Here is a 14,411-nt window from a genome sequence, read left to right as displayed (position 1 = left end):
TCTGGTTGTTCTTCCCATTATGCTGTTTTTAATCATCCTGGGCTGCCCATACCTTACCTTTAGGGGGCCCAATACTATCTGAATAGAACCCATGCAACTTGACGTGGAGCTAGGAGATGAGATGGTGAATACGCTACACAAGAATTCAGATCCAAAAAGATTATGACGGAAAAGGTATTGAGGTAAACATCTACAGAACCTTTGCTTCAAAATTGGTAAATTACAATAGTGGATTGCCAGTTCAATATGAGTCAACAATATATGGCAGCAAAAAAAGCTTGTGCTTTCTTAGGTTGCAACATGAGATGCAGGGTCTCAAATGAAGGAGGTATAGTGCCATTATATTCAGACCTAGTCAGAACTCCACAGTCCAGAGTATATGTTCAGTATATCTTAGGAAAATTAAAGACAAGTTGGAGCATGTCCAGAAGATGGTAACTGGGATGATGAGAGGATTTAGAGAACATATGGAAAGAACTGGAGATGTTTAGCCTTGAGAAGGTTTGAGGATCAAATACAAACTCCTTTAATTAGTCACAGGACGCAGTCCATCTTCCCTCACTAGAAATCTTCAAGAAAAGACTGGATGGTCACTTGTTGGGGATATTATAAAATGGACTCTTACTAAGTTATAGGTTGGACTAGAAGGTCTACAAAGGCCCTTCCAACTCTCAGATTCTGTGACTCACTCATAGTTCAGTTCATAGCCATTTAAATGAGAAAGTCTCATGATGAAAGAAAAGTTTGCTTTTACTGTGACACCCCCTACCACGTAGCAAGGCATGGTCCCAAGAAGACCAGAGTTAGTTCCCATCATTGTCTGCTCTAGATGTTAGCTCTGTTGGGACAATGAAAAGAGAAGGAACCGAAATAGCACAAATATTTCCTGGTCAGCTAATTGAAACCCACAATATGGCCATAACTTCCATCTCGCTGCCCTCCCCAACTTTCAGCCTGGTACTGGTGCTGTTTCTTGAGGGTATGTACAGCTAGTGTTATCAAAAGACTATGTGGAACACACAAAAAGGTAAATGGCCTTTAGGACTTTGGCAGAATATATTGTCCAGGGTGTGATGGAAACATATTTGTCAGAAGGGTGTCCCAGAGTGTGTCCCCAGAGGGGAATTGGTTGGCAAGAGTCTAGGACACAAGGAAAGTGCACAACTTTCCTCCAAGTTGGGAAAATGCTTGTCTAATTTCTCTCTCAAAATGGCAGACATGGCCTTATTAGGAGTTCTTAACCTTGGGTCCACAAACTTTTTAAAAACACATTTTAATGAGTGTATTTTAATACAATTGGTTTCATTTGTCATCCTACATCCTTTAATTTTTTCACTTAAAAATATCATTCTGAGAAGGGGCCCATGGATAGCACCTGCTTGCAAAAGGGGTTCATGACACACAAAAATTAAGAACTCTTACTTTTGATTGAATGTGCTGACCTGCTTATAAAAATATAAGCCTTTGGAGGATTGGCAGATTAGGCTTTTCTTAGATTACTAGTTGACTTTGCAATTATAGCAATTCAATTCAATTCAGCAAGCATTTATTATATACCTACTAAGCACAAAGCATGATACTAGGCTCTGGAGGTAAAAGATTAAAAAACAAGCCCCAAAGGAGCTATTGGAATGAACCAATATGTAGAGAGATAAGTAAATTTAGAGTATATAATGAGCGAATAAAAAGTAATTCAGGTGTGCATGGAGAGCAATAAAAACTAGGGTAAGGAATGACTCCATTTAAGAGGTAGTGCTTGAGCTGAGCCTTTAACAGACCTAGGTGTCCCAAGCGGCTGAAGGTAAGAAGGGAGAACACTCCAGGCATAGTGCATACCTGGGATGAGGGCACCGAGGTGGAAGATGGAATGTCATTTATAGAAATCCACAAGGAAAGCCAGTTTGACAAAAACAGAGAAAGCATGAGGAAGAGTAATGTGAATCAGTCTAGCAGGATGGCCTGGAACAAGATTATGAAAGGCTTTAAATGCTAGAAGTCTGTATTTTTTCCTAGAGATAATAGTGAGCCACTGAAACTTCTCGAGCATGATCAGATTTGTGCTTTAGAAAAAATATCAGCTTGGCAGCTGACTGAAGAATAGATGGGAGAGAAGGGACAATGAGAGCAGGGAAACCAATTTTCAGACTACTGCAGTAGTTCAGGTGATAGGTAATGAGGCCCAAACAAAGTTGGTGGGTGTGTGAGGAAAGAGACAAGAATAAACAGCACAGGGGCAGCTAGGTGGTACAATGGATACAGCACTGGCTTTGGAGACAGGAGGACCTGAGTTCAAATGTGACCTCAGACACTTGACACTTACTAGCTGTGTCTCCCTGGGCAAGTCACTTAACCCCAATTACCTCACAAAAAAAAAAAAAGAATAAACAGGACAGGTGAAGAAAGATGTAGAGGAAGAATCAACATGCTTTGGAAATGTAGCCAACTAGTCATTCTTCCAAAAATAGTTTACCTGGGATTTACATTAAATAATTATAGTTACATTGGCCATTTTAAATTGTTATGTGACTCTATAATATTCAGATTGTGGATTTATTGCCAGCAAACAAAAAAATTAGAAATTTTCTTCAAGGCAAGGTGTTTTAGAATAAGATAGAAGTTTAAAGGAAGAAACTAAAACTCTCAAGAGCTCATACCAAGACAAAATATATTAAGATTTATTACCTTACAATAGAGTTGGCATTCAGTTTACTCATCTGTAAAATGGGGATAATAATAGCACTTACTTTACAGATTTGTTATAAGGACCATATGCGATAACATATGTGAAGTTCTTTGAAAGTCCTATCGTGCTATGTGTTAGTTTTATTATTATTATTATTATTTAGTTAAAATGATATTTTAAAATAATGTCTTCTTAGCACCAAATTTTGTAGTTTTATAAAAGCAGTAAATCTTACCTTTCAGTTTTATTTTTCTGAAGTACCTGAAAGCAACAAGGAGGAATTGTGGGACTATCACAATCAAAATGAAAATGATCCGAGCCTACAAAGAAATACATGTTAACATGAATTACATAAGTTCTATAAATTCAAGTTAGAGCAGGTACAGATTTTTAATATTTCAAATGGAAATAGCATCATTTATAAAGACCAAAAAAGGAAGTAATAGAGTCAGAAAGAAACAAGTAATTCCAAACATCCTCCCATCAAAGAAAAATTTCAACAACTTGTTTCAATATTAAAATTTACAAAACCTCTTGACTTTCAATAGAGGTGGGGCATTAGGGATGGCCATGGAATGTTGCATAGTCTATGCTGTCAGACAATCACTATGATGATTCATTTAATTTAAATTATTCTTTGTTAAAAAGTTAAAAGTAGGGAGTAAGTTTAAGGGAAAATCAGTGAGGTATGTAAATAAAAGGTAACAATAAAATTTGTGCAGTCAATTGATTTTCTACTGTTATTCTGTTCCTAAACAATCACAAAGTAGCTCACTTTAGGTTGGACTGAGAGATTTGGGGTTTTTTGTTTTATTTTATAAAATGAAGTTCTATGAGGGTAAATAACATTTATATTTAAGGCAGAGATTTTTTTTTTAAGATAGTACTTATGTCAACAAATATATACTTGCAGATTTGATTGCTTAACTGATTTGGAGTCAGCACATACAACATAGAAAACTACAATATTAAAAATCCTTCATCTAAGCCAACACTACCTAAAATTCCTGGAATTTATGGCACTTAGAACTAGCAACCATTATCAACATACTCAGCATCTGTATAAATAGTCCTGCAGAGTTTACAAAGTGCTTTCACATCTATTCACTTGATTGTCAAAATTTTGTTGTGTTTATTCCAAGAGCTCCTTGTCCATATGTTTGCTTCTAATTTAAAGAATCGTCAGAATCTAATTTTATTCACATTCGTTTTAAGACAAGTTCCTTCCATTACAGTTTTCTTCTTTTATGCCCTCTTTCAAATTTCACTGGTATAACAGAGTGACCACCTTCTTTAGGAACTTAAAAGTTGCAAAATTCAACATGACTATAAACAGACATATATAAAAACACACAGAGACACATCTGGCTGAATACACCTACCACGATATAGTGATCAGTTAGGAGAATGAATGATGGCATAAAGTCAAATTTGATAGGAATGTCTCCTTTTATAGAAAATATGTGGTTAACAGTGTTATTTCTTCCAGTGGAATCCTAGGTATAAAGACAATACAAAATCATCTTTCACACTCATTTAATATACTTTACAATGGACCAAAAATATTTATAAGAATACTTCCCACAAAAGCAGTAATAGTTCTCACTAAATCTATTAAATTTGTTCTTTTATTCCTTTGCCTCTTTATAAACGCATCCAAACAGTGGCTCCTATATTGGTGCTACTTAATTTCTTGCTTAAACTTTATTGCTTGAAATGTGACAGTGCCTTTAAAACTGAGGTGTGAAAATCACTTTAGTCTTTTGAGTTAGTAAAAGGAAGCTAGTCGAAGCATCTAGAACCTACTATGTTTGCAGAACCTTACAGGGAATGAATGGTTAATATGTGGCATGTAAAAAGGTATAAAGAGGTAAAATTCAGTTTTGAATCTTGAATTCAATTTTAATTTATCAGTACTGTATGTTGAAAGCTGGGATTCTTCCATTGTATGAGAGGGCTGATAAAAACCTTCTTCTGGTACATGATTTCATATTTCCTTGAGGATACAGCTAAGTAGACAATAAGGTCTCTTCTTTGCCTCAATTTTTTCTTTTCTTCAAAAAACATGTCTTATTTATTTTAACATTCTTTTCTTTTTAAGTTTTGAGTTCCAAATTCTCTCTCTTTTTCTGTCTCTCCCCTTTTTGCCCCTCTCCCACCCACTGAGAAGACAAGCTATATGATATCAATTATACATGTGAAATCATGAAAAGCACATTTCCATATCAGCCATATCACAAAAAAGGAAGAAAAATAAAGAAAGAAAACTACTTCAATTTGCATTGTTCATCAGTCTTTCCTCTGAAGATGGACAGCATTTTGCATCATGACTCCTTTGGAATTGTTTTGGATCATTGTATTGATTATAGTAACTAAGTCTTTCATAGTTAATCATAATTACAACATTGCCGTTACTGTGTACAATGATCTCCTGGTTCTACTCACTTTATTGTGCATCAGTTCATAAAGGTCTTGCAAAGTTTTTTCTAAAACCACCCCCCTCAACATTTCTTATAGCACAATTGTATTCCATCACAATCATATGCCACATTTTATTCAGCTATTCCCTAACTAATATGTCCTTTCAATTTCCAATTCTATACTACCACAAAAAGAGCTGCTATAAATATTTTTGTACATATAGGTCCTTTTCCTTTTTGTTTTTTATCTCTTTTGGGATATAGACCTAGTAGTGGTATTGCTAGGTCAAAGGGTATGCATGGTTTTAAAACCCTTTGGGCATAGTTCCAAATTGCTCTACAGAATGCTTGAATCAGTTCACAACTCCACCAACAGTGCATTAATGCACCATTTTTCCCACATGCCCTCCACCATCTATCATTTACCTTTTTTGTCCTATTAGCCAATCTAATAGGTATGAGGTAGTACTTCAGAACTGTTTTAATTTGCATTTCTCCAATCATCAGCGAGGGCATTTTTTCCTATGGCTAATAGATAGCTTTGATTACTTCATCTGAAAACCCTTCATATCTTTTAATCATTTATCAATTAGTGAATGGCTATTATTTTTATAAATTTGACTGTTCACTGTATATTTGATAAATGAGTCCTTTATCAGAAAAACCTGCTTCAAAATTTTTTTCAGTTACTATTGCTAACTGTAGTTCCCTCCTTCCTATTCCTCCACTCCCATTCATTCTATTCTCTCTCCTTTCACCCAGTCTTTCCTCAAGTGTTTTTTCTGATTACCCCCTCCCTCAATCTGTCCTCCCTCCTACCACACCCCGCCTTTTCTTATCCCCTTCCCCTCCTACTTTCCTGTAGGGCAAGATAGATTTCTATGCCCAAATGAGTGTGTATATTATTCCTTCTTTGGAATTGCTCTTATTTTTATAAATTTGAGAAAAGAGACTTTTATCAGAGAAACTTGCTGTAAGCATTTTTTTTTGATATTACTTCATTGTCTATGATATTTTTAAGCAAAATGTAGTTTCCCTGATTATCTTGTTAAATTAGGTCTATCTGTGCTTTCACTTTGTCTGAGAGCATGATTGCTTTGCTGTTGTTCAGTCGTGTGAATCATGTCTGAATCTCTGTGACCCCATTTGGGGTTTTCTTGGCAGAGATACTAGAGTGGTTTGCCATTTCCTTCATTTTACAGATGAGGAAACTGAGGCAAACAGGGTTAAGCAACTTGCCCAGGGTCACACAGCTAACAAGTGTCTGGGGCCAGATCTGGACCCAGGAAGATGAGTTTTCCTGATTCCAGGTCTAGCACCCTATCCACCATGCCACCTAGCTGCCTCATGACGGCTACTTCTGCCTTTTTTACTTTTTACTTCAGCTGAAGCATAACAGATTCTAGTTCAGCCTTTTATTTTAAATCTGCGTGTACTGTGTTTCAAATGTGTCTCTTTGTTTGATTCTGTTTTCTAATTCATTCTGCTGCCCACTTCTGTTTTATGGATGAGCTCATCCCAGTCAAATTCACAGCTATAATTACTGTGTATTTCTCTCCATCCTATTTTTGTCTGCTTATCCTTCTTTCTCTTTTTAACCTGTCCCTCCTCAAAAGTTTGTTTTGCTTCTGATCCCTGCCTCCCTTAATCTTTCCTCTCTTTCATCATCTTATCCTCTTCCTCTTATCCCCTTCCCATCCTATTTCCCTACTGGGTAAGATAGATTTCTTTATACAACTGAGTGTGTATGTATGTGTGTATATATATATATATGTATGTGTATATGTGTGTGTGTGTGTGTGTGTGTACGTGTGTATGTGTGCATTTTTTCTTCCCTCTTTGAATCAATTCTGATGAGAGTGAAGTTCAAGCATTGCCTGCTACCACTACCCACTTTACCCCCTTGACCTTGTGAGCCTCTTTTATGTGAGAAAAGTTTCCCCATTCTACCTCTCTCCTTCCCTTTTTTCCAGTGCATCCCTCTTGCACACACCTCCATTTTTAAAAAAAGTCATCCCAACATAATTGACTCACTCCCTTGCCCTCTGTCTATGTGAATTCCTTCTAATTATCCCTCTAATGATAAAGTTCTTAGGAGTTATATGTATCATCTTCCCATATAATTTAAACAGTTTAACTTTATTGAGTCCCTTATGAATACTCTCACGTTTACCTTTTTATGCTTTTGAGTCTTCCACTAGGTCAAAATTTTTTTATTTAGCTCTGGTCTTTTCATCAAGAATTCTCAAAAGTCCTTTATTTCATTAAATGTCTATTTTCCCCTCGAAGGATTATACTCAGTTTTGCTTGGTAGGTTATTCTTGGCTGTGATCCTAGTTCCTTTGCCTTCCAGAATATCCTATTCCAAGCCTTCAGCTCCTTCGATACGGAAACTGTAAAATCTTGTGTGATCCTGACTATACAGTGCTTCCAAGGTGGTGTGATCCAGGGAGAGGTGTGGTCACTGCTTTCCACCCACTAAGGACCCCTGCTGCCCTGCTGCCAGAAGCATTAATTTCCTCTCTGCCTTGGAACTGTGACCAGGATCCCTGCTCTCTTGTGACTGACCACAAGGGCTCCTCTCCACCCTGGAGCTGTGACCCAGAACTGAGTATGAGCAATAGAGTTGCTAATCAGTGCGAACTGAACCCAATACCAGCAAAAGATCTCCTGTAATCTCTTTCTGACAAGTTGTCTGACTCTCTTAATGCCTCTGAACTGAGAGCTCCCCAAGCTGCCGCCACCACCGCCACTGTTATAGCTGCCTCTGAGGCCCACGGCTGGTGCTGCTATCACACGCTGGGGCTGGCTTGCACCCTGGTGTCACAGACCTCTCCTGCTGACCTCCTAAATTGTTTTAAGCTGCAAAATATGTCTCATTCTGACCTTTTGTTGGCTCTGCCACTCCACAATCTGATTTGAGGTATTATTTTAAAGTTGTTTGGAAGGCAATGTTGGAAGAGTACTCCGCCATCTTGGTTCCACTTCCTGACAATGGGCTTTCAGTGCTGGCAAATTCGAACTGATTCACTGGAGCCTGATAGGATTGGAGTGGGGGCGGGGGGGGAGAAGTGGTATAGTGTTCAGTATTCTGGGGCTCCTGAACGTATATCTTTTGCCTATGTATATATCTGACGGTTCTGGAGTTGTCCTTGGATGTAGGTACTATACAATTCAGGAATCAAGACAGACTCACTACTGGGGAGTGCTAAGTGGTAATGACCTCTGTCCCAAGTTCAGGTTAGAGCTATTTATCAGACTTTGCTGACATATCCCACTCTCTTATTCCTTAGCATTTCATGAGGACCACTAGATGGAATAATTAACATAGTAAATCCTTAGTCATTTAGAGATTAGCCTTTTGGAATCCTTGAGGATCTGAAATATAGTTTTGAGAACCCAAAATAAGCCCTTCAAAAAAGTAATAACAAAAAACTACTCCTTGAACAAGCAACAATGGAAATAGCTGTTATCTTCTGAAGGATTACTTTAGTATTTCAACCTGATTTGGCTTTAGAAGACTAGCTATAACCAATTTAAAATAGTTAACAAATTGCAAGGCAAAGACAAACCCAGGAACTATATGAACACCATTACAAAACACTTTTCACACAAATAAAGTCAGATCTGAATTGGAAAAAATATTAATTGCTCAAGAGTAGGCCAAGCCAATATAATAAAAATGACAATTCTACCTAAATTAATCTACTTATTTAGTACCATACTAATCAAAGTACCAAAAATAAAAACTTACAGAGCTAGAAAAAAATAACATCTGGAAGAAAAAAAGGTCAAGAATATCAAGGGAATTAATGAAAAAAAAAAGTGAAGGAAGGTAGCCTAGCCATATTAGATCTTAACAAACTGTATTACAAAGTGGTAATCATCAAAAGAATCTAGTACTGGCTAAGAAACAGAGTGGTGGATCAGTAGAACAGATTAGGTACACAATACACAGTAGGTAATGACCACAGTAATCTAGTGTTGGATAAATTCGAAAATCCCAGTTTTGGGGACAAGAACTCACTATTTGACAAAAACTGCTAGGAAAACTGAAAGCAGTTTGGCAGAAACTAGGAAAAGACCAACATCTCACAACATATACCAAAATAAAGTCAAAATGGGTACATGATTTAGTCATAAAGGGTGACACTATAAGCAAATTACGGGAGCACAGAATAATTTACCTTTCAGATCTGTGAAGGGAATAATTTATGACCAAAAAAGAGATAGAGAACATTACAAGAAATAAAATGGATAATTTTGGTTACATTAAATTAAAAATGTTTTGCACAAACAAAACCAATGCAGCCAAGATTAGAAGGAAAGCAGAAAACTGGGGGAAAAAATTTATAGCAAGTTTCTCTAATAAAGGTCTTATTCTCAAATATATAAAGAACTGAATCAAATTTATAAAAAAAATATGAGTCATTCCCCAATTGATAAATGGTCAAAGGATATGAACAGGCAGTCTTCAGATAAGAATAAATCAAAGTTACCTATAGTCATATGAAAAAATGCTCTAAATTACTACTGATTAGAGAAATATAAATTAAAATAACTCTGAGGTACCACCTCACACCTATGAGATTGGCTAATGTGACCAAAAAGGAAAATGATTAATGTTGGAAGGAATATAGAAAAATTGGGACACTAATGCACTATTGGTAGAATTTTGAACTGATCCAAACCGTTCTGGAGAGCAATTTGGAACTACACTCAAAGGGCTATAAAACTGTGCATACCCTTTGACCCAGCAATACCACTACTAGGTCTATATCCCAAAGAGATTTAAAAAAAAAAAGGACCTTTATGTGAAGAAATATTTATAGCAGCTTTTTTTGTAGTGGCAAAGAATTGAAAATTGAGGAGAATGACCATCAATTGGGGAATAGCTGAATGAGCTGTGGTATATGATTGTGGTGGAATACTATTGTCTTATAAGCTGTCTGATTTGAGCAGGCTGATTTCAGAAAAGCCTGGAAAGATTTACATGAACTGATGCAAATTGAAGTGAGCAAAACCAGGAGAACATCGTACACAGTACAATCAATATTGTACGATGATTAACTGTGAATGACTTAGCTATTCTCAGCAATACAAAGATCCAAGACCAATCTGAAGGACTTATGATGCAAAATGCTATCCACCTCCAGAGAAAGAACTGATGAAGTGTGAATGCAGATTGAAACATATTATTTTTTACTTTCTTTTTTTTTTTTGTAATTTTTTATCTGTATTTTCTTTCACAACATGTCTAATATGGAAATATGTTTTGCATGACTGTACATATGTGATTATTGTTCAGTTGTTTCAGTCACATCTGACTCTTCATGACCCCATTTGGGTTTTGGGGTTTTTTTTGCAAAGACACTAGAGTGGTCTGCCATTTCCTTCTCCTTCATTTTACATATGTAACTTATATCATATTACTTGCTTTCTCAATGAGAAGAGGGGAAGGAGGGAGAGAAAGAATTTGGAACTTAAAAGAATGTTAAAAATCATTTTTATGTGTAATTGCAGAAAAAATTAAAAAAGCAAATTGCAAGGCAAAAGAAAAATGGTATCAATCTTTCAGTTTCTGAGCACAGCTAAAGTCAAATACTGAGAGCTTTAAAAGACTATGACTGGAATTATGTCTGTAAATAAGTCTTTTTTTTTGTCTATTGAAGAAAAAGTCTTTAGAGTCTTACTTGAAATAAGTACAAGTTCTTGAAATGGGGTGGAAAAACTTTGCCTTTACATTCTATGATCACTGAGTGAAAAATGAGAAAATCACAGTATCATATATTTAATGTTGAAATGGACAATAGAGACCACCTAATCCAAACCCCTCATTTTACATATAAGGATATCAAAGCCTAGAATTTCAGTGACCCACCAAAGGGGACATTGGTAACTCAAGGCTTAGTCTAACAAAGAGCTGCCTATAATTACTTTTATTAGTGACATAAAAAACAAATGATAATTTGAATGTTGCTGATAGGTCATAAAACACTGAAAGCCACAGGAAAAATAAAAATTATTATTTTTGCAGGATGGTCAAGAGAACTACTTGGGAGAAAGCTACTTCAATCTTTGATTTACAAATTAATTTTATTCAAAGGCAAAATTTATATTGGCTATCTTTATATTGCTCCAAAGTTCAGATAGTTGCTTAGCCTTCACTTCACTTTTATGAAAGGACAATGGCCAAAAAGTAAGTTTATTTCGAGGAGTTCTTGAAGAAATCAAGCTTGTATGAGAATACCATACAAATTCAGCTCAATGTCCCACACCATTTACAACTACAGCTATTGGCACACAGTAAAATAAAATGTGTGTGTGTGTGTGTGTGTGTGTGTGTGTGTGTGTATGTGTGTTATATATATATATATATATGTAATGTTGAATATGACTCCTCTGAGACAAAGCTCTTATTCTCAGTATATTCTGAGAAAGCAGAAAAAAAAATTACATCTTTAAAGACTTGTATCAAAAAATGTTTTAGATAGCTGAAGGTCAAAGTGCTGGGACTTTTTTTATCTATGAAATTTTTATCCAAACTGAGTCCTTCTTTAATGATACCAGATAACTGAAATTTATTGTATTATATTTTGGGTATGTTACAGATTAAATAGGTTTTTTTTGTGTGTGGTACCTATCATTTATAGAACTGTTTCTATGGGAAAATGTATTCTGAGTTCCAGATGGCCAACTCAGAGAACACTGTTAGGACAGTTCGTCAGTAACATAATAACCATGATTTGGGAAAACACTTCTAGGAGAAAAAAGAATTGTCACCACAGTGATTTTCCGAGAAACTTTTTTTTTTCATTTTTTTCTTTCTCTTCTATTTTCTCCTTTTCCACCACTTCTCTCATCCCCTCTGTCTATTCCTTTCTAGTTTAGGTTGCAAAGAGATGAGAAAGCTATCTCTAGATAACATAAAATTCTCACAAAGCAAAGCCCTTGCTATCAAAAGACCATAGTTTAGTAGCTCCTCTGATTTCTCCTTTCTTCTCCCAGTGTTCAATTTAAAGCAGTCTAAAGTTTTTTTGTATGTCATAGAAGCCTCTTCTTAGAATGTTTTTAAATGCATAAAATAAAATGCATAGGGTAATAAAGGAATCCTGTTACATTGAAATACAGTTATCAAAATATTAAAAAAAAAAAGTTAGACAAGGACACAAGACAATTTCAAAGGACTCATAAAAAAATGCTATCCACCTCCAGAGAGAGAACTAATGAATTCTGAGTGCTGATCGAAGCATAATTCTTTTATTTTATTTTTCTTGGAATTTTTTTGTATTTTCTTCTGTAACATGACTAATATAGAAATATCTTTTTGCATGACTTCATACATATATAATCATTATCATACTGCTTGCTTCCTCAAGGTGTGGGGGAGGTACAGGAGGGAGAGAATTTGGAACTCAAAATTTTAAAAAATGAATGTTAAAATTTTTTTATATGTAATTTGGAAATATTTAATAAGGTAAGTAAAAATATATGTTAAAAATAAACAAAACGGGGCAGCTAGGTGGCACAGTAGATAGAGTGCCAGCCCTACAGTCAGGAGGACCTGAGTTCAAATCTGGCCTCAGACACATAACACTCACTAGCTGTGTGACTCTAGGCAAGTCACTTAACCCCAACTGCCTCACAAAAACAAAAAAGAAAAATAAACAAGACACAAATTCATGGACCCCTGCATTAAGAACCTTTAGTCTGAAACTATGATTTTTCGTTTGTTTCTCTTCAGTACAAAATGAACATGATGTATAAACAGACTAATGATAAAATCAAATTTTTTTTCCCATTTGATGAGAAAATTTGCAAAGTATAGTTAAAGGTAAATTCAACTCAAACTATTAGCTTAAGTATGTGTATACGGTGCAAATTAGGGAAAAACAAAGACCTTACCTGAACATTTACCTCTATCATATGGGACTCTTCACTATAATTTCTAGGATTCCACTTCAGTATGAAAATAGGACCAGACAGATGAACAGCATTCCCCAAATAAACATTATTAATCTTAACTGTGACAGAGGTAATGGAGGATGGTGAGAAGGCCAAGATTCTAAAATGAGAATATGCATACATGTATGATGTTAAGAATTTGGGTCTCTTTTTCTTAGAAAGGATGTAGTCTGATACGGGTATACTGAAAAGGCACAGCTGAGAAAAAGGGTTTTGTTTTTCTGCTTTCTGGGAAAAATAGAAACAGTTTACTTTGGACAAAGCTGAATTACTTAGTTAGGCTGGATCAAATGCTGTTGAGGACCTTGAACATGAAAACTAACTTCTTGCTCAGGATCTATAATCCTATGATTCAAATCCTGAGTTGCATCTAAAATTAGGTGGGTAAGTCAAGATAGGGCAGCTGCAGCAGTCAAGATTTAAGTTCAAATCCAGCCTCAAATACTTACTAGCTGTGGGATCTTGGGCAAGTCACTTAATCCTGTTTGCCTCAGTGTCCTCAGCTGCAAAATGAGCTGGAGAAGAAAATGGCAAACCAGTATAGCATTTTTGGCAAGAAAACCAAAAATGTGGTCACAAATAGTTGGATGTGACTGAAACAACTGAACAACAACAACAAAGTGAAAGAGGAATGATTTGGATAATCGGTTTTAACCTAAAGAGGAGCTGGTTGGTACTTCTCACATTAATCATGCTTCTGAAGCTTTTAATACACAGCCTAAGGTTCCATACTTTTGATAACATATTATAAATTGGTTTGCCATTGGAGGGTCTATGGTCCAGAAGAAAAAGAATGGACTTACAAAAGAAGTTATTTCAGACACCATCACTAACTGGGATCTCAGTGTAACCTAGGTGAATCTTGTGACTGTTCTACCTTTTCATTTCATGTAACTCTTCCAAGTGTGGGAAACATTGGGGCCCACTGGCTACATTTAGCTTATTTAGTTCACAAGTATTAAGAAATTTATTTTAATTATGCCCAAGGTGTGATTCCATATGACCTTAAAAACTTTTTGCTATGGTATTCTAAAAGACCAAGATATGAATGCTATTCTATGAAGATAGTCTTTTCTCTATGAGATGACATTCCTCAATTTCCAAAGCAGATAGCGCCTAATGTATAGTAATAATAAATGCTTATTGACTGATCAGGCTTAGAAACAAAGAAAAGACAAAATTTTTAGAATTCTTGTACATCAAACATTAGAGATTAAAATGCTATAATTATGGCAAGCTTATCTATTTTTCTTAAATAAAGGAGGTGTAATTTTTTTTCAAAATAATAGTATTAGTAAATGATCACTGCTCCAAATGACTAATAAAGGAAATACAAATTAAAA

The 14,411-nt window shown here is 35.6% G+C and overlaps 1 protein-coding gene across 4 annotated transcripts in view; it reads right to left on the bottom strand.

Annotated features, from left to right (window-relative positions):
• Positions 1–14,411, bottom strand: part of TMEM62 (transmembrane protein 62) — a 44,601-nt gene that overhangs the window by 10,301 nt on the left and 19,889 nt on the right. For all 4 annotated transcript variants that reach the window (XM_021009252.2, XM_021009250.2, XM_021009251.2 and 1 more), the window contains 3 exons: positions 13,009–13,168; positions 4,066–4,179; positions 2,919–3,003 (listed from right to left, as the gene is read on the bottom strand). In XM_021009252.2, coding sequence (XP_020864911.1) covers positions 2,919–3,003; positions 4,066–4,179; positions 13,009–13,168 — 359 coding nt within the window. The remainder of the gene's footprint in view (positions 1–2,918; positions 3,004–4,065; positions 4,180–13,008; positions 13,169–14,411) is intronic.

The sequence above is a fragment of the Phascolarctos cinereus genome, unplaced genomic scaffold (genome assembly GCF_003287225.1).
Source record: "Phascolarctos cinereus isolate Bilbo 61053 unplaced genomic scaffold, phaCin_HiC Scaffold_3;HRSCAF=262, whole genome shotgun sequence".
Lineage (NCBI taxonomy): Eukaryota > Metazoa > Chordata > Mammalia > Diprotodontia > Phascolarctidae > Phascolarctos > Phascolarctos cinereus.
Note: the sequence above shows the minus strand (reverse complement) of the source record. Positions and strands in the feature narration are given on the sequence as shown.